General features: G+C 46.8%; 1 protein-coding gene across 4 annotated transcripts in view; it reads left to right on the forward strand.

The window, feature by feature from the left end:
• Positions 1–17978, forward strand: part of NBEA (neurobeachin) — a 465797-nt gene that overhangs the window by 136513 nt on the left and 311306 nt on the right. For all 4 annotated transcript variants that reach the window (XM_037057645.1, XM_037057647.1, XM_037057648.1 and 1 more), the window contains 2 exons: positions 9644–9798; positions 11953–12076. In XM_037057645.1, the coding sequence (XP_036913540.1) occupies positions 9644–9798; positions 11953–12076 (279 nt within the window). The remainder of the gene's footprint in view (positions 1–9643; positions 9799–11952; positions 12077–17978) is intronic.

A 17978-nucleotide genomic window follows, 5' to 3' on the forward strand; every position in this document is an offset into this window, starting at 1 on the left:
GCGGATCTCAGGAAGGGGTTCCTGTAGGCACGGAGCCTGTCAGGTTGCCCTGGGGACAGCACGGCTCAGTTCCCGGTGATGATTGGTTTCCAAGTGACAGCTCCTCCCTCCCCCCAGTCCCCCAGGTGGGACATCGTTGTGTGGTTTTGGACTGAAGTGTTTCGTGGGTATAAATGGGGACAGGTCAGCCAGGTGTCTCCCAAGTCTGGTCTGGCTCTGCAAGGCCATCAAAATGGATGGGAAACGGCAACTGTTGTACGTGAAATAGCCTGCTGTGTTTGGAGTTCTAAATGCTGGCATATGAAGAATATTTTTTAAATGTGTGATCATCTTCCTTACGGAATTTACATTTTCTTTTAAAAGCCATATTTTGAGGCATGAATTGGAAAGTGGATATTGCTGACTTGCATTTCTGGATTCTGAGCAATTTGCGACAGGGCCCTGTCTGTCCTGCTCACCTCAAATGTTAATCATGCCAAAAACTTTCAGTTGAGAGTCAAGCATTTTCTTTCTCTTCCAGTGTAGCTGCCGAACAAAAGGATAGGTTACAGAAGAACGTAATAGTTTGGGACCAAAGAACTTGTGCATGTGATATGTTTCACTATTTAAAAGCTGTTAGGATTGGAAAAGTAGTAGTTCAGGGTAGGTTTTTTAATGGTAGTGTCTGCTACCGAGATTGATACGTATTCTGAATTACGTCTGTGTACTGTCTGACTTTACCGTATGTATGTTCAAAACACTTTTTCCTACAAAAATGTGTATTTGGGTGTGAAGTGAGGGCAAGTATTTTTTTTAAGATTGAGAAGATCAAGGTTGGAAATCAAATGTTTCTTAAATTGTAATGTTAGAATATAATGTCTGTTTCATATTGGTTTCTCTAAACCAGTCAGACTGCTTCATCTAAGTTAGAGACAGTGATGTTTCGTGGTTAGGGGCCGAAGTGTGGCAGTAAAGCCATTTTTAGTTAGGATTAATTATCTTTTTTACATAAGAATATAATTTAAACTTTCCTTATACATATTTTAACTAGTGTCTTACAGATATTTGTTGAAATCCTATTGTTTGTGAAAATATGAACGATATTAGTCATTGTGTAGCATAAAATGATGAGTATTTTGCCCTTTATAAACTTAAAAGTAATAAAAGGAGATACAAATGTTTGCATATAATTATCATATAAAATATGTCAAGTGTCAAAAAATTTAAAACTGAAAGAAAGGACGGTTTGTAAATGAAGAAAGATACTTATTTTTACAATGGTCTGTTTGTTCATGTAGAGTCTTGGGTGTCCCTTACACCGTTTCCTGTCGATGTCCTTGGTCTCACCCATTGGGTGCACGGACCCAGGTGTCCGGGTAGGTGTGTGTCTGGGTGCTTCTAAACAAGACGTAAGCATTTCCAACTGCAGAGTTCGGTAAATGACCGTTTCAGTGACTTCACTTAGGGTCATGAAAGTGTCATTTCACTTAACTTTAATTTATATATTTAAATTTTTAATAAAAAGTTGAGAGTTATAATTTGCATAAGAGCATCCAGTGAAACAAAAATTAAGTAAAATATTTTTCTTTCTATTTGAATTATTGTAAGAACATTGTTCTTTAAAAAATCGTAACAAAGCAGTCACCTCCGTACCAATATTCTTAGCTACTGAAAATTTATTACGCTTTTGAGAATATCACTTTAAAAAATAGAACGTTTGAGTTGTTCTTGGTGGCCGGTGAGCAGAGTACGGTGGGAGCACAAGTCGCTGTCCCAATCCCCAGGAGTGGGGCTGGGGCTGAGGTGCACAAAGCAGAGCCCAGTCCTTTTCAGGGAAGGGGTCCCCAGGGGGGCTGACGTCTGAGCTGCTCGGGTGCTGTCGCATGTAAATGACGAGGCGGTGTTGATGAGAGCAGGGATTGGGGTCTCGGGGGGCGCCGGTGCCGGATTGAACAGAAGCGGCCCCGCACTGCACGCAGCTCAACTCTGTCATCGTCACCGCTCAAAGTCCTAATGGGAGGTGGCAGTCTGAAATGAGTTGCCACGGCGAAGAGGATTATTTTTGAAATGCTTTCACACAAATCACTGGGCCCGGCATACAACTTAGTTTCATGCTTTAATGTCATCAGGAGGCACAAATTGGTGTGTCTAATTGTTTGCCACCTGCCAGCAAAATGAGCTGCCAGCCAGCCAGACGGGTCTGATTGTCTGTCAGCCACTCAGTACATGGGGACTGACAACATCAAAAACTCAACTTCAGCTCTGGAGCTCGGGGCTGGCTCGGAGGCCCGCCCCCCAAGCACTCCCCAGCGGCTGCGCTCTCCATTGTGTTTCCAGAGCTTCCTGCTGTTGGCCTTACCTGTCCGAGACGTGGTAATTCCACTGCGAGTGCACAGACACGTTTTCCAAGCACTGGAGTCAGAAACCCTTGTGACGTGTCTTTTAACATCCGGTTCGAGTTTCTGAAAACAGGATCCAAGAAGACAGGCTTCCGAAGCAGAGTCCCGGACACCGCCAGTGTCAGACTCAGACTTCTGTGGGTTGTCCTGAAACAGTGATGTCTTCACGGGTTGTCTGCAGTCAGGGCGTGGCCAGAAACTCGCGCCGCGCCTTTCTTTGTAGCTGCATCAGACTTCGTGATAATGCTGTCCAGTCCCCTTGGAGATCACCTAGGGTTTCACTTTTGTGAGCCGATGGTTCATTTGTGCTAGTGCCCGCGCGTATCCTTTGGACTTGGCGTACGTTGTTGGTTTGAACGTAGCTTCCTTCAGCAACTGCTGGGGTTTGACTGTGTTGACTTGGTTCTACACGGGGTGTCTCTCAGCTCTTGGGATGGAGCCTGGATGAATTTCAGTGTTTTGAAGTTTATTTTTTGCTTTTTGAAGTTCATTTGTTTTACTGCAATAATACATCTTAGTAAAATCGAGCCCTAACTGAAATAACCCCCTTTTCTCTGAGTTTTAGACCTCCCACCAGACTGCACTATGAGATGTGCAGACATTCTCATCTGCACATAGGGAAAGAGCCGGTGCCTTTTCTTCGCTTCCCTCCCTCCTTCATTGGCGCTGCACTGGGCGTGGCTTTGAGGCCACCAGGCGGCCCCCCAGGGGGTGCGTATTTATGATTTGTAAAGTGCCGAACATGCTGGCGCCACGCCCCCCCGGTGCCTTCTCCAGTGAGAACACTTGTGTGTGCGGAGGGACTGCAGTCACAAACCAGCGCAGCTCTCCTGGTGCTCTGTGCCGGGAGCGGAGAGGACCGCTCATCCCGGCCTCCTTGCCAGCAGCAGAGCTTATAACCCCACCACAAAGGCACCCCCAGAGCTGCCACTTCCCCGATACTCTCCTGGTAGACTTCTCCACAGGTCTGTGGTTTATACAGTACCCGGCTGAGCTGTGGTTTTTTGTGAATTTGTAACCTTGTAACTTCTAGGTCGTGGTAATGTGTTTCCTCTAAACCACCAAGTAAGCTTTACCCTATCTTGGATACCACATTTTCATCCTGTAGGTTTGTGTACTTTTAGTCTTTGAGAGTTTGGTGTGTGTCTGTGATTTAGCCCAGTCCTACTTCACCTGGGATTGAGGTTTCCCTTCAGTTTGGACAAAAGACTTAAAAAAAAAAAAAGGCAAGGAGCAATGTGCTTCTCCATGCATTTTAACTGTTGTTGCGTTTAGAAATTTGTTGTGAATCCCGGATTTCACAAATAGCTTGTATTTGTGTTGCTTCTCTGGCTAACAGACATTTGTCTTACATGACTACACTTTTAGGATTTTGCAGATCTGCTTACACAATATTTGAATTTCTGGGCTTGATATGTTCAGGCAAATTAGTCTGCATTTCCCCCCTCAAACTTTAATATTCTTGCTTCCAAAGGTTTCATTCTCTGAGAAAGAAGATCTCTAAAATGAAAAAGTATTTTGTGAATATTACAAGAGTAAAAACTCAATACACATAGCCTTCATGTCATGAAATCCAAAGTACGAGCTCAGGCAAAGTCTTTCTGATTTTTTTATCATTAACATTTTTAACATTAGCAGTGAGAGTGACAGATTAGGCAGAGTGTCAGACTCATTGTCACCGGGGGGCCACATCTGCCCTCGAAGGGCCGAATGTCATGTAGGACTGTACAAATGTAACTACCCCTTAACAGTGAAGGGAGACTCGGCTTTGCCGCTGGGTGGAAAGAAGGTGCCTGGCTGGATAGGACAAGGTGGGGGCCCGATCCGGCCTGCGGGCCTGGTGTTTGCCACCTGTAGGGTATGTAGATTTCATGGAATCCTCTCACACTGATTTATTTCAACTTAGAATTAAGCGATATTATTTTTAAAAATTATAGTTATTACTGAGTATTTTAAGTTTCTGTACTTTTAGTTTTCTATTAAAAATGTGTTCATTATAGTGTTTAAAGGATGACTAGGTAAATGTGAGCCAGATTTCTGCATAGTCTGTCAGCCTTCACATTTCTGGAGAAGCCAGTGGGCCGAAGGGGCCTGTGACGTGACTCCTGTGGCTCCTCTTGTCTCGTCACTACAAATGTCCCTCAGGCTCCAAATGCCCTCTCCCTCTGCCTGGGACATCCTTCCCTCCATCTCCCTAGCTGATCCTGTCCCCCTTGTTTGTGGCCCTTCAGTGCCTCCTGTTTGGGGAGTGTTCACGTAGCCTGCTTTCCAGAACCACGCCTCCTGCTTCACTCTTCTCCTACCACTGACTCCCTGATGTCCTGTGTTTACTCACGTGTGTCATTGTATGCTCTCCCTCCCCATGGAGTGTAACTTCCACGGGGACAGAGTCTGTCTGTGCCGTACCCTGCTGGATCTGAGAGCTTAGAACAGTTCCACGCACATGCCGCTGCTCTGGAGATGTCTGTGGAACAGACGAGCGAATGAATGAATGAATCAATGAATGAATGAATGAATCTTAGATCCCATCACACATCTCTGCCTTTGAGAAAGGATACATCCAGTGATGGAAGGATTTGTGCTCAGTGGATTACAAAACATAAAATGCAGGAGTGTCAAACGCGTTTTCACCAGGAGTCACGTTGGCCTCACGGTTGCCTTCAAAGGGCCAGGGGTAACTTCAGGCCTGTATAAATGGAACTACTCCTTAAGTAGGGGCCTGGAGCTCGGTGCCACCACGGGGAAGAAACAAGGTGCCGAGCTGGTTAAATCAAGGTAGAGGGCTGGATTTGGGCCAAGGTCCTTGTGTTTGCCGCCTGTGATACAGTGAGTTACTCCTTGGAGCACTGGGTTAAGAGAGGTGGATTGGGTAATCTCCTGGTGTGTGGTATTTTGGTGACCTTTACAACCTCGGAGTCTGTGGAGGTTATGTGTGTGTAAGGGAAGTACCCACTTCTTTCTGGCTCACAGTGTTAAAATGGGGGATGGAGTCTGACATGGGGAAAACAAAATATTTTAAGATAAGAAAATGCGATTGGTAAATTGTGTGTCATGTAGAGAATTTTAGGAGTTTATCAGCATAAAAGAAATCTGTGGTGAAATATATTCATAGTTTAGGTTGGAGGCTTTTTTACTTGTGGGGCTCTGTTTGAAATCCAGGGAAGAGTTTTACATTCACCCTAGAAAACATAAGTGTACTACAGGAACTTGTGTGTGTTTCAGGGTGTGCATGCACCCTGCTGGGTGCCCCGAACGGGTCAGTAGGTCTCCAGGTAAGCACGTCAGTAGGGGCAGTAGGTCTCCAGGTAAGCACGTCAGTAGGGGCCGTAGGTCTCCAGGTAAGCACGTCAGTAGGGGCAGTAGGTCTCCAGGTAAGCACGTCAATAGGGGCAGTAGGTTTCCAGGTAAGCACATCAGAGTAGGTAGAGCAGGTGACCAAGTGGCAAAGGCTGAGTAACGACCTGCTAGAAGATTCTGTAAGTGTGCACAATGTTTATGTTCATATGCACGCAGTTGAAAAATGCATCATAACCTTCCGAAAGATAATGAATGTGTTGTCAACACATATTGATAACTGTAACTTTCACATTATTTGTAAGATGGGTTTCTTAGGACCTAGAGTGGCCTCAAGTGTTACAGGACGGATAGCGTTGCTGAAGAAATGACACTCAGGACAGGAACGCAGTCGTGCGATTCCAGATAAAGACTCAGCCTCAACCAGCACAGGGGAAACAGTAGTTCTTATAAATGCATAAAGTTGCAGAGACAGAATCCATGGAAACAGCCAAATGCAGCTTCCCACCCGTCTCTGCTCGTCACTGTGACCTGGTTACCGTGTGGCCACATCAGGGATTAGGAACTGGAGCTCGTGAAAGTGGCTGGAGGTTTCCTCCTCCTGTTGGCCCTGATTTCATACTCGGGCATGCATGGGTTTCACCTGGTTGCCTTGTCACTTATCTGCAGGTTCTTAGTTGGCAGAATTATTTTCCACTAGTTTCTGTAATGTTTTCATCTCTCAGCCTTTTCTCACATGCTGTGTTTTCTGGGTTTGCCATCATCCTAACCATTTCCTTGTAGACGGGAAACAGTTTGTCATCGTCCTTGAAATGCGGTGCCTAAACCCGCCCCCAGTGTTCCGGTCACCAGGTCCGCCCGTCTGGGTGCGGGTGCAGGCCCCGACTGCTTCAGCACTTTGGGGCATCATGAAAGCGCTGATCCCTAAAACGTGCTGACCACTTACAATACCCAGGCCAAGTGCTGCGCACTTCACCTGCCTTCCATCCTTTTATCTTTGTAACAGTCCCATGGGCCTCCCTTTTAAGGCGAGGGGAAAGGAACGGAGCTTAGAGACTCTCACTGGCCCACTGGAAGACACGCCCACAAGTCCTCGTGATTGTTGGAGGTAGAATTCTAAGTGCCATCTGCCAGTCACCTGGACCTGGCCTCCAGCCACCGGGCTCCCGTGCCCATGTACCCTGTCCAGCCGCCAGACCCGCGGAGTCCGCCCTCGTGGCCTGTCGGTGTCCCCACCCACTGCTTTCCTGTCCGGTGCTCCCAGGTTTCCAGTGCGCAGGCGTAGAATGCCGTTTGTGTGTATTTACAGGTCATTGATATTAAACCTTTTTCTCATCCGTGTAACTTAACATTTCGTAGGACAGTTCTCACAGCCTCAGCCCTTGACGGGATGCCTGCAGCAGGCTGACAGGGGGGTCTGCTCAGAGCTGGTGACAGTCTGCTCACCGGCAGTGTTTGGGGACCGTTGTTCTGCCACCTGCGCCTGTGCCTTGCCGCGCAGCCCCTCGGCCTGCGTTTGTCGTTCATCCAGAGGGCGGTAACGAGAGGGGCAGGGGAAAGCGTTCGGTTTCCCCGAGGCCTTCTCCTCTGTCAGGGTTTGACCCTTTGTTTTCTTGCTGGACAGTCCGTGAAATAGTGCGTTGCAGTTTTAGTTGATGAGGTCAGAGAAGATAAACCCCGGAGTACAGTTTGTTCTTTTTCCACTGATCTCGGTGTGGATCGTTGTGACTAGATACTGCACATCTTCTAGGAAGAGAATTATTCCACTTAAGGGTGACAATTCACATTTCTAAGGTAACTCATAAACGACAAAGTCCTTTTAAATACCACACTTTGCTGCATATTAATGTGCACTTTTTTCCCCAAATTTTTGAGGGAAAAATAAGGATGCACATTATACATGGGTAGGGCCTGAAATATCTTGTATCTGTTCTTGTGTTTTGTCACTGTTTGCTACATAAAATTTCTTGTACCATAACATGTTAAAAAATAAATGCTAAAACTCCTTTATAATACAAAAAAGTATCTAAATGTAAATAAATAAAAAATTGAGTTAAAAAATTAAAAACAAAAATATTTCCCCCTGAAAGTTGGTCCAGAAATGTGGGTGTGCATTATACACAGAAAAATACAGTCATCTCAGTGACCACCCCCCCACCCGTGGTGACGTAGGGGCATTCGCCTCGTGGCATTCTCACCAAAACAAACAGTTGAGGATGGATCGGATGGATCGTGCAGCTGGAGAGGGGTTCGTTCTGCCGCCCTGCTGTCCTGACACCGCAGCCCGCGTTCTTCCTGCCCGCCTGGCCGCCCCTCACAGGGCGCGACTCGGTGCTTGCTGAGCCTGCTGAGCCGAGGCCGACCAGGGTGGAGAACAGAATGTGTCGTGTGGGCCGTTTGTAACGCAGCTGAGAGTCCGTGTTGGGTCTGATGGATCCAGCTGTGTCCATAGAAAAAACAAGGTGCCCAGAGGTAATGAAGAAAAATTTTCTGGCTCAAGTAAAACTAATGTTATAATACCTTTGGTTACCAAAATTAAAGAGTAATAATTAATAAATTTAATAATAAATAGTTTTTTAAACCAAGAAGAATTCTTAAAGACTTAGATTTCTGACACTGAAGAAGCTACTGATGACATTAACAAGAGTATTTCTTTGAAACATAGAGGCACTAAGGAAGTGTGAGTCACAGACTGGGTTGGGCCGTTGGATCCTTCAAGTGGAGCTTTTCCGTGGGGAAGTCGTAGAATACAGATGCACTAAGTTAGAGACCTGACTTGGATGGATAGTTGCCTACCGTCGGACACCCGCTCTTGAGCTTCAAACACGTCGTGCATTTACTTTCCAGATCAGTGGTTTTCACCCATTGTGCCGCAAGAACCTTTAAAACCTGGGCCAGGGGCACCGACCTCTTTTCCCCTAGATCATCAAATTAAAAAAATGACAACAGGCAACTCAACAATAGACGTTCAGTGTGAATGAATCAAAATTATTCCTATTGTTTTGATCAGGTGGGCAAAAACATACTTTTTAGCATGCCACCAAACGTTAGTAATCAGCGGTGTGTGCCCTGAGGTGCACAGCTGAACACCACTGTCCTTGGTGAGTGAGCTGAGTGCCCTTTGAGCTGTGCTGGAGGTGTGTGTTCAGTGGGGTCACAGTGAGCTTGGGAAGAGTGGGGCTTCCTGCGGAGAAGAAAGGATACTGCGTCAGAAAACAGTTTCTTTATCTGTCAGATGGACTAACGTTCCTGCTCATTCGTAGCTTAAGATTAACACAATGTCATGTTCAGACTTTTTGTTTTGTGAAGTTCATTTAAATATGGTCAAGAAATATGGGAGAAAATACTCAACTCCTATGTTCAAAAAGTCAAGGTTTAAAAGCCAAATACATTTTCACCAAATATCTAGTGTATCATCTTAGTTCTTTTCCATTATATGAACATTACTACGAGGAAAAAGCATTCGATTTTTTCCCTAAAAACAAAATATAGACATTTAATATCAGAATCCTTGGTTTAATTTTTTTGCTTTACTATGAAGACTTAGAATTTGACTTTCAAACTTTTTATGACTATTTTACACATGGAGAATACACTGTAGGCAAGATGGACATTTTATGTATATTTTTCAGGAAAAGCACTGTGTACACATGCAAAGTATTCTAACGCGAGCACACATTTTCCCAGAATCGTGATTGTAGCCTACACGCCCTCTTGAGAAATGTCTGCAAACTCCAAATTTTACATAAGCACTTGCCACGTGAATTACACTAGTCGACGCGCTTTACGGCCCATCCTCGATGTCATAGTGTCTCCGTCAGTGAGGTGGAGCTCAGGAGTTTCAAAGGAGGAGGAGGAAAGGAGAAAGGGGACTGCTGACCCTGTGTGCCTGCCCGGGTGTGGGGGGGGGGGGTTCGGGTCCATCCTGAGGCCCCTGTGGCTTGTCACTTCCCACTGTTTCTCTCTTGCAGGAGCGTCGTGGTGCCTGTGAAGAAGCCACCTCCCGGGAGCTTGGCTGTCACCACAGTGGGAGCCACGGCCACTGGGCCGGGGCTGCCCGCAGGCAGCACGCCCAACATATTTGCTGCAGCTGGGGCTACACCAAAAAGTATGATTAACACCACAGGTACCGTCCTTCTATATTTCTGTGATGCCCATCTTTTGCTTTGTGTTTTTTGTGTCTCCATTTGTCTTCTTATCTGATCTTGACAATCAAGGACCGTTCTGGCCGCTCAGGGGTCTGTTAGTCTGTGAAGAAGCGTCTGCTTTATGCCACTGACTCTCGGAATTCGCCTGCAGTTCCAGGACCCGTTTCTTCGTGGTCGTTTCCGAGGACGCTGTTTGGTTTTGAGTCTTCTCAAAATGTCGTGCTGTTCACTGTTGGGGCAGCGCCAGGTTGCCGAGGGAGCAACCCTGAGGATGATTTGAACCCCAAAGTTCAATCTGCAAGAAAAGTAAATTTTAAAAGAACCGCAAGGTGTGCTAAATATGTTAGTGACAGTGACCGGCTCAACCCCAGTCTGCATCTTTTGCTAAACCCTCCGAGGGAGAGCAGAGCCCCCCGAGAACCTCCGCGACATGCAAGAGCTTCAACTTAGTCAAAACGCGTGCGACTCAGAGCCGTGCTCTGCCCCTGAGCCGACCTGCACCCCTAGGTCACAGCGGTCTCCAGTTCATTGTCGGGCGTTTTCCGAATGAGTCCAGGAACAGAGAATTGCGATCACTACAGATTTTAAAAGCCTGCCTAAAATTGCCCCCCCCTTTTTTGTAAATTTCTGGAAATGTTCCTGTTGATTAATAGCTAAATAAATCCTTGCCCCAGTCTTTGGGATTCCATTTTAGGTATTTATCCAACGCATGATGGCCCCTGACTTGTCCTCCCTGACTCTCGTAGCCTCGCTCCTCCGAACTGTAGGGCCTTAGGACCTCCCGTCTGCTGTGGTCCCCTAGGTCCCTCCCATCTTGTACCTCCAGAGCCCATCTCTGTGCTTTCTGTGTCTGTCTTATGTCTCACACCGCCGGGGAGAGGCATGTCGTGAACAACACATTTAGGGGTTGTAGTAAGTAGAATGTATGCTGATAGTTTTATGGAAAAATGACATCATTAATGGCTTTATGTTAAAGAATGTATCTTTGATTTATCTATATTATAAATGAATATTTACATCTGGCTTCTCTGAAGACTTTATAGAAAATACTTGTATTCAGTTTACAATCTTACTCTTTATTTTGCTTTCTAAAACTAGGAATAAAAATAATTTTTACCAAAATACATACCAGAAAAAGTGTTAAGGTTTTTAAAATGTGCCAGTGTAGTAGGAAAAAACCCTGCACTTGGTATTTATTGGATGTGCCCTTTTTAAAAAATATAGGTAAACGAAAAATTAAATCACTTCTTTTTATCTTTATGTGAAACAAGTTATTTTGGTCTCGTTTCTGTCTCATGAACTAACACTGGATACAGGAGTGGATGCCAGCAAGAGGTCTGGTGGTAGTGTGGCGTGTACAATGTCACAGTGGAAACTAACCACAGTAGTGAATTTCCTCTGTAGTGGCCAGTGCACGCACTTCGTGGGCCCGCTTCCGAGTGGGGCCCGTCGGCCGGTCTGTTTTGGCGCAGGGGTGCCACGCAGGCTTTATAGTGGGGGCCCCACGGGGCAGTCCTGCTTTGTGACGGTCAGCGTGAGACGGGGCGGCGTCCGGGGACACTAAATGTCTCTCGCACACTCGCTCCGCTGGTGTGCTACAGGAGAGCCTGTGCTAGGGTGGCATCTTGAGGCCGCTGAGGAGCACTCGCTTTGAAATCAGGGGCAGTGGCACTCGGCATAGCCCTTCTGACGCGGTCACTGCGTCACAAGGTGCCCCAGTGCCACAGATGCACGCTCAGACGCCTCCCGGTGACCGTGTCCTGGAGAGGGGCTGCACATATTCCAGTATAGCTGTAAACCATGAACTTCCACATCTGAGTTCATGTTGTTTTATCAGCCTCATTTTATCAGAAATTGTCTCCATTTGTTGATGTCTTCCCTTTATACCCCATTTGTAACGTGTAGTTTTGTTAGACTAATGTCAGTAAATCGGCTGGCATTTAATGCAGCACATTATACAATTACAGATAGTTACTAGTGTACCAGTAGCCAGTGATTTTTTTTTTCATTTTTAAAGTATGTTTTGAAAGCCAGATGAGTAATTCTTCAAACTCAGATAGGAATGATGGAATGAAAATTGTGTTGTTAAATAAATTCACGTTTAAGGCTCAGTGTTGCTCTTTTGGACACAGGTGCCGTGGATTCAGCGTCCTCCTCTTCCTCCTCTTCCAGTTTTGTGAACGGTGCTACCAGTAAAAACCTGCCTGCTGTGCAGACCGTCGCTCCCATGCCCGAGGACTCGGCCGAAAACATGAGGTGCGTGTGTGCCGCCTCCTGCTGGCGCTCTCCTCGTCTCCCTCCACCTGCCTCAGGGCCAGCATGCCCTGAGCCCACGGGGTGGCGGGGGGCTCCCGAGATTGGCTCGTGGTGGGTCTGGTTCCGCCCTTCCTGACCGCACCATTCTCATACTTGTCTCTCGTTACTCACTACACAGAAATCTGCTACATTTCAGAGCCCAGAGATCTTGAATAATTTTCACACATCAACTTTGCTAAATTTATAACCCATTGTCAGTGCGTTATAATATCCAATAAAATAAAAACATGCACAAATGGTAACATAATAAAATCGGGCATCTTTGGGGTGGTAATGAGAAGTTGAAATACAGACTTCGAAAATAAATTTTCAAATTACATGTAACACACACACTGGAACTTGAATAACCAAGCACCTTTTCACTGTGACTGATAGATAGGGTGGTTTTTAGTGCTGCATCAGGGAGCATTCCTGGAGGGGATTGGCCCGTGTTCTTGGAGCTACAGGGTGCACATGCGTGCGCGTGTTCACATTCTTAGTTGGAGCGTCACACGGTGCAGAGTACAGAGGCCTGTGCACAGGGAACACTCTCCAGTCCGCTCCCCGACGTCCAGAGGCAGAGCCCCCAGAAGCCCCCCGAGACCCCTCCCCGACACTGTTCTCGCTCCTCTTCACCTTCCCCACCCTGACTTTCCTTATTAGGCCAGTTCTTTCTTGAATTTTCTATAAGCAGGATGGTACAGTGTGTACTTTTTGTCTCTGGTTTCTGTCAACGTTGTTTATGAGATTTGTCCATGTTGCGTGTAGCTGTGGTTACTTTTGTCCCATTCTCATCCCTCTGTGAGCCCACATTACAGTCTCTCAGTCTGTCTCACGGTGGCAGCCGCTGGAGCCCTCCGGTTCTGGGCCGTCACGAAGACGCTCCGTGCAGCGTGGCGGTGCTGCCTGGGCATGGCTCCAGGGTGCTCTGCACGGCTGCGTGTCTTTTGGGTGAACAACACAGAGCAGAATTTCGGAGTCATAGTGTTTGTGCAAGTTAGTTGTACTAGGTCGTGTCAGCTGGTGTTCTTTTCTCTTCATTGAGTTCACTGGGGAGACACTGGTGAATGAAAGTACGTAGGTTCAGGTGCACCGTCTCCAGCACGTCATCTGCGCACATTGTGGTGAGCATTCGCCACCCCGGTCAGGCCTCCCACCGCCACTGACGGGCCTCCCGAGGGGTTGTGTGTGTGTGCTCGGCGGCAGCACGCGGGAGCTCTCCGCTCTCCGCTCTCCGCGTCTTCACCAGCTCTCAGCGTCATCAGCCTTACGTTCTGGCCATTTTGGTGGCAGCAGGGCACTGTTCCATCGCGTCGTCAGTGTGCACTTTCCTGGTGAGTAATGAACTTGAGCACCCTCTTGTGTAGTTCATGGTGTCCTGATTTTCCCTTTTTGTAATTTGCCTGTTGAGATCTCTGGCTGTTTAAAAATAAATGGAGTTGTCTTCTCATTCATTTGTAAGAATTCTTCATGTGTTTTTAAATTGGGCCCATTGAGGATTCTGTTGAATACGTTTGTCTTCTTCCATTCTGCGGCTTTTCTTGCCGTTACCTGCATGGTCTGTTCCGGTCGGCGGAAGTGGCAGGTTTTCACGAAACTCAGTGTCTCGAGTCCGTCAGTGCGTCCTCTGCTGCAGGGCACGCCTTTGCCGACATCACCCTGCTTCGCCTTCCAACTGCTTTATCCGCTGCTCTTCCTGTTGGTGCTGCCCATTGGGGGCCTCGCTCTGTGAGTCCGATGGGGGGATGATGTGGGTGTCGGGGTGACCCCCCAAATCATTCTTGCCAGAGGCGGCAGGTGTCTGGGGTTCGGTGAAGGTCGCGTCTTGTTCAGCCTCATCCTTTCTCTGAAGAAAGTCTAACCTGTCCTTGAGTCTGCAGTTCTCTTTGGATTTTAGATTTAATTTGACAGAATCAGAGTAACAGCAACCAGCCGTGGTGCTGGCGAGGGCCGGAGTCTGTGGATCCGTGGTAGCCGGAGCCACGCTGCCTCTGCTGGTCACTTCCAGGGCACGACGGGAGACTCTGAGCACCCTGTGTCCCTTTCCGAGTTGTCTTCAGCACGGACTTCGACTTTCTGTGTTGAAGTCATGTGTTTCTTATTTGACTTCTGGGAATTTTCATATTTTGGATTCGTATCTTTTTTTGTTTCTAGTTTTCAGATAAACTTTATTGAGACCATTAACTGTTTACATGCAATGAAAATACCCATTTTGAGTGCGGCAGTCAGTGAACTTGGGTCAGTGTGCACATCCACAGAACCGCCACCGCAATCAAGGTGCACACTCGATCCCTCCCCCAGTTGTGCCCCGTGCCCCGCTTGTCACCTGACCCAGCTCCGTCTCCGCCCCAGGCGAGCACGGGCCTTTTCCTGCTGTGACTTACATTTGTCTTTTCTAGGGCTTCGCCCACATGGAACCCTACAGACTGCACCACTCCGCGTCCGCCTTCTCTCACTCAGCTGTTGAGATTTGAGACTCCTCTGTGGCTTCCTTTTCTCAGACAAGCGGTCTGTCTTTGCTCCTGAGCGCTGTCCTTCTGTTCCGTTGCTGCCACAGCGTTTCTCGGTCTGTTCCCTTGTTGGTAGACATCGGGGTTGTTATCCGCTGGGGTCTGTTGGAGGTCGTCTTTGGGACGACTGACTGCGAGTCTTGCCATGGCGTGTGTGCTTGGGTAGGTGACTGGGGGTAGCATTTCTGGGTGGGCCATGAGCAGCCTGTGCTCAGGTTGGCAAGACCTAGATTTTCAACCTTATGATGGTGAGAAAGCCGTATGCGTAGTACATTCCATGAAAGGGTTGACACTTTGTTGTAGAGTGGAGGATAGAGAATATATATCACAGATATGATACAGAATACTCTGCCCAGCTGTACGATAATGTAATTCTTCTGAGCTAAGTAGGCCAGGCTAAGCTTTGATGTTTGGTAGGTTAGATGTATGAGACACATTTTCTGGTTAAAATATTTCCAACTTCATGGGGACGTAACCCCGTGGGAAGTCAGGAAGCGTCTGTCTGTCTTTATCAGGAACTGCCCGGCCAGTGAGCAGTGTCTTCACGTTTTACATTTCTCTCTACAGTGTCTGCAGGGTCCCTCAGCTGTGTGCTCTGGTCAGCACTCTGTATCGACAGTCACTTTAAGACTTTATAATGGCTGCGGAGTCTTAACTCTTCGGTTTTGCTTTCCCTTTTCCTAATAATTAATGATGACAAGCAGGGGCTTTTTTTTTGATGTGCTTATGTTATGGGCCATTGAAATCTTTTGCCATTAAAAAAAATCAAGTTCTTACTGAAATGTAAGACTTCTTGATATATTCTGAATATACATCCTTTGTCAGATAAATGCACTGCAAATATTTTTTCCATTCTGTGGCTTATATTTTCATTTGTTAAAAGTGCTAAGAAAAGTTTCTAATTTTGAAGTCCATTGTTTCAAAACGTTTTTATTTAAATATGGTTTGCATCGTTTTATCCTGAGAGATCTTGACCTACTGCAAAGGCCTAAAGATGTTCTCCTATACTTTCTTCTAAAAGTGTAGTTGTAGCCTCTTTGACTGGGTCCATGTCCCATTGTCACTGAATTTTGGTCTGCATGACATGCTGAAGGTCATCCACGTGGACACCAGCGTTTCAGGGCCCTCTGTCCCCTTGGCCGCCTGTGTGTGCGTCTGTTTCTGGACTTGGTGCTGTTCTGTGATCTGCAGGGCTCTCCCTAGGCCAGCAGGCCATGGTGTTCATTCCTGTGGCTTTATAATAAATCTCGAGATTAGGTAGTTCAAGTCTCCTAAGTCTGTTCTTTTTTATAATTGTTTTAACTTTTTTAGTTCATTGCATTTTTTACATAAATTTTAGATCAGGCCTGCCAATTCCTTCAGACCCCCAAAATCCTCTGAAATTTGAATTAGAATTATTTTGAATCTTTAATTAATTTAGGGAGAATGAATAGCTTAATAATATTGAGTCTTTCAATCTATAAACATTGTTTATAACTCCACTGAGATTTTTAATTTCTCTGAGTAATTTTACAGTAGTTTTCATTGTAAGCTACTTTTGTCTTTTTTTTTATCATTTATTTTATAATTTTTATAAAGGTCTTTTGTCTTTTTAATTATAATTTGTCTTTGGTGACATTCTAAATTAAATTTTTTGCTATAAACTTAGGATTTTGAACTAGAAGCCAAACAAAAAAGAGTAGATAGTATATGTTTCCCTCCACTTATATAAGATTGTTGTTTTTTGTTTTTCTAAAATATTTGGTATATTTTACAAAAAAAGACATCTGCTCCTGGACATCATCTTTTGGGAAAGTTTTCTTAACTTAAAATGTTAACGTAATAGATACAGGTCTCTCCAGATTTTGTTTTGCCTGTCAGTTTTGTCAGGTTCTGTTGGCACTAAGTAGTTACTAATATTCTTTTATTAATCTTTTAATTTACTGGGATGACATCCATTACTGGGCGCATATGGGTTTCAGGTGTGCATTTCTCTGATACATGACCTCACCTTGCACTGTGTGCCCGCACCCGGAGTTGAGCCACCGCCTGTCACCGTGTAAAGGACCTCTTTTCCCTTCTCACCCCCTCAACCCCTTCCATCTGGTCACCACCACACCATGAGTTTTATTTTTTAATTTTTCTCATTTGTCCATTTGTTGCTTTGTTTTATATCCCACGTATGAGTGAAATTGTATAATTCTGAGCTTTTTCTGTCTGACTGGTTTCTCTTAGCAGGACACTCGACAGGTCTGTCCGTGCTGTTGCGATGGCAGTATTTCTTGAGAGACGGTGTTTTCTTGTGAGGGATATTCCATTGTATAGAAGTGCCCCGTCTTCTTCATCCAACCCTCTATCAAAGGACACTTGGGTTGTCCCCGTGCCCTGGCGCCGTGAATAAGGCTGCAGGGAACACTTGGAGCACATATACCTTTACAAATAACGGTTTCCAAGTTTTTGAGTAGGTGCCCAAAGAGGGATTGCTGGGTCATGGTAACTCTATTCTTAAATTTTTGAGGAGCCTCCAGGCTTCTCCACAGGGGTTGCACCCGTCCGTCCGCATTCCCACCAGCGGCGGCCGAGGCCCCCTCGCTCCACCCCCCTCCCACACCCGTTACTGCCCGTCTCGTCCACGACAGACGGCCAGCTGATGTACGAAAAGATGCTCAAGTTGAGTTCCCTAGCCATCAGGGAAATGCAAATCACCTGCCACCTTCTGTTGTTCTTTTAACATTCATGTACTCTGAAAGGTGTTCCCTCCTTTTATTTCTGATATTTATTACTTGTCCCCTCCCTCCTCCTCTCCAGCCTTGGCAGCAATTACTTGACTTTGTTTATATGGCCAAAGGAGCGTGTGTTTGCTGGAGAGAAGTGGTAGGAAGCTGTTAGCCTGAGGGTTGTGCAGTAGGACTCTCTCCTTAGGGCTGAAACCCAAACCCCTGGGTCTCGAACATCAGGCGCAGCAGACACAGGATAGGCTTATTCGAGCGCAGTGCTGCCCTCCCCCACCCCCGCCCCAGAGCCCCTTGTACAGGAGCTCTGGTGGCCTCCTGTCCCCCCTGGGTCCAGTGCTGAGGGCAGGGGACCTAGGACAGCAGCCCTGCCAGCCCGCCAGAGGACCCGGGCAGAGCTCCCACCCTGTCCCGTGCGGGGACGTGCGAGCAGTGCACACTGGTTCCTGGGGTCCTGGAGGGCTCCTTCCACCCGCAGACCTCCTGTGGCCCCAGCCCTCTCCACAGGGTCCCTGCCTCCCGCTCACGGGCAGTGCAGAGGCTGTGCCGTGGGCCCTCGGCCGTCCCTCGGGGAACGGCTCTCGGTGTGGGTGGACATGGGTGTGTGATCGGAAGGGGTGAGCTCAGTGTCCTGCGCGGTCA

This window comes from Sturnira hondurensis, unplaced genomic scaffold (genome assembly GCF_014824575.4).
Source record: "Sturnira hondurensis isolate 20B ecotype Veracruz unplaced genomic scaffold, ASM1482457v3 Scaffold0009719, whole genome shotgun sequence".
In the NCBI taxonomy this organism is placed as follows: domain Eukaryota; kingdom Metazoa; phylum Chordata; class Mammalia; order Chiroptera; family Phyllostomidae; genus Sturnira; species Sturnira hondurensis.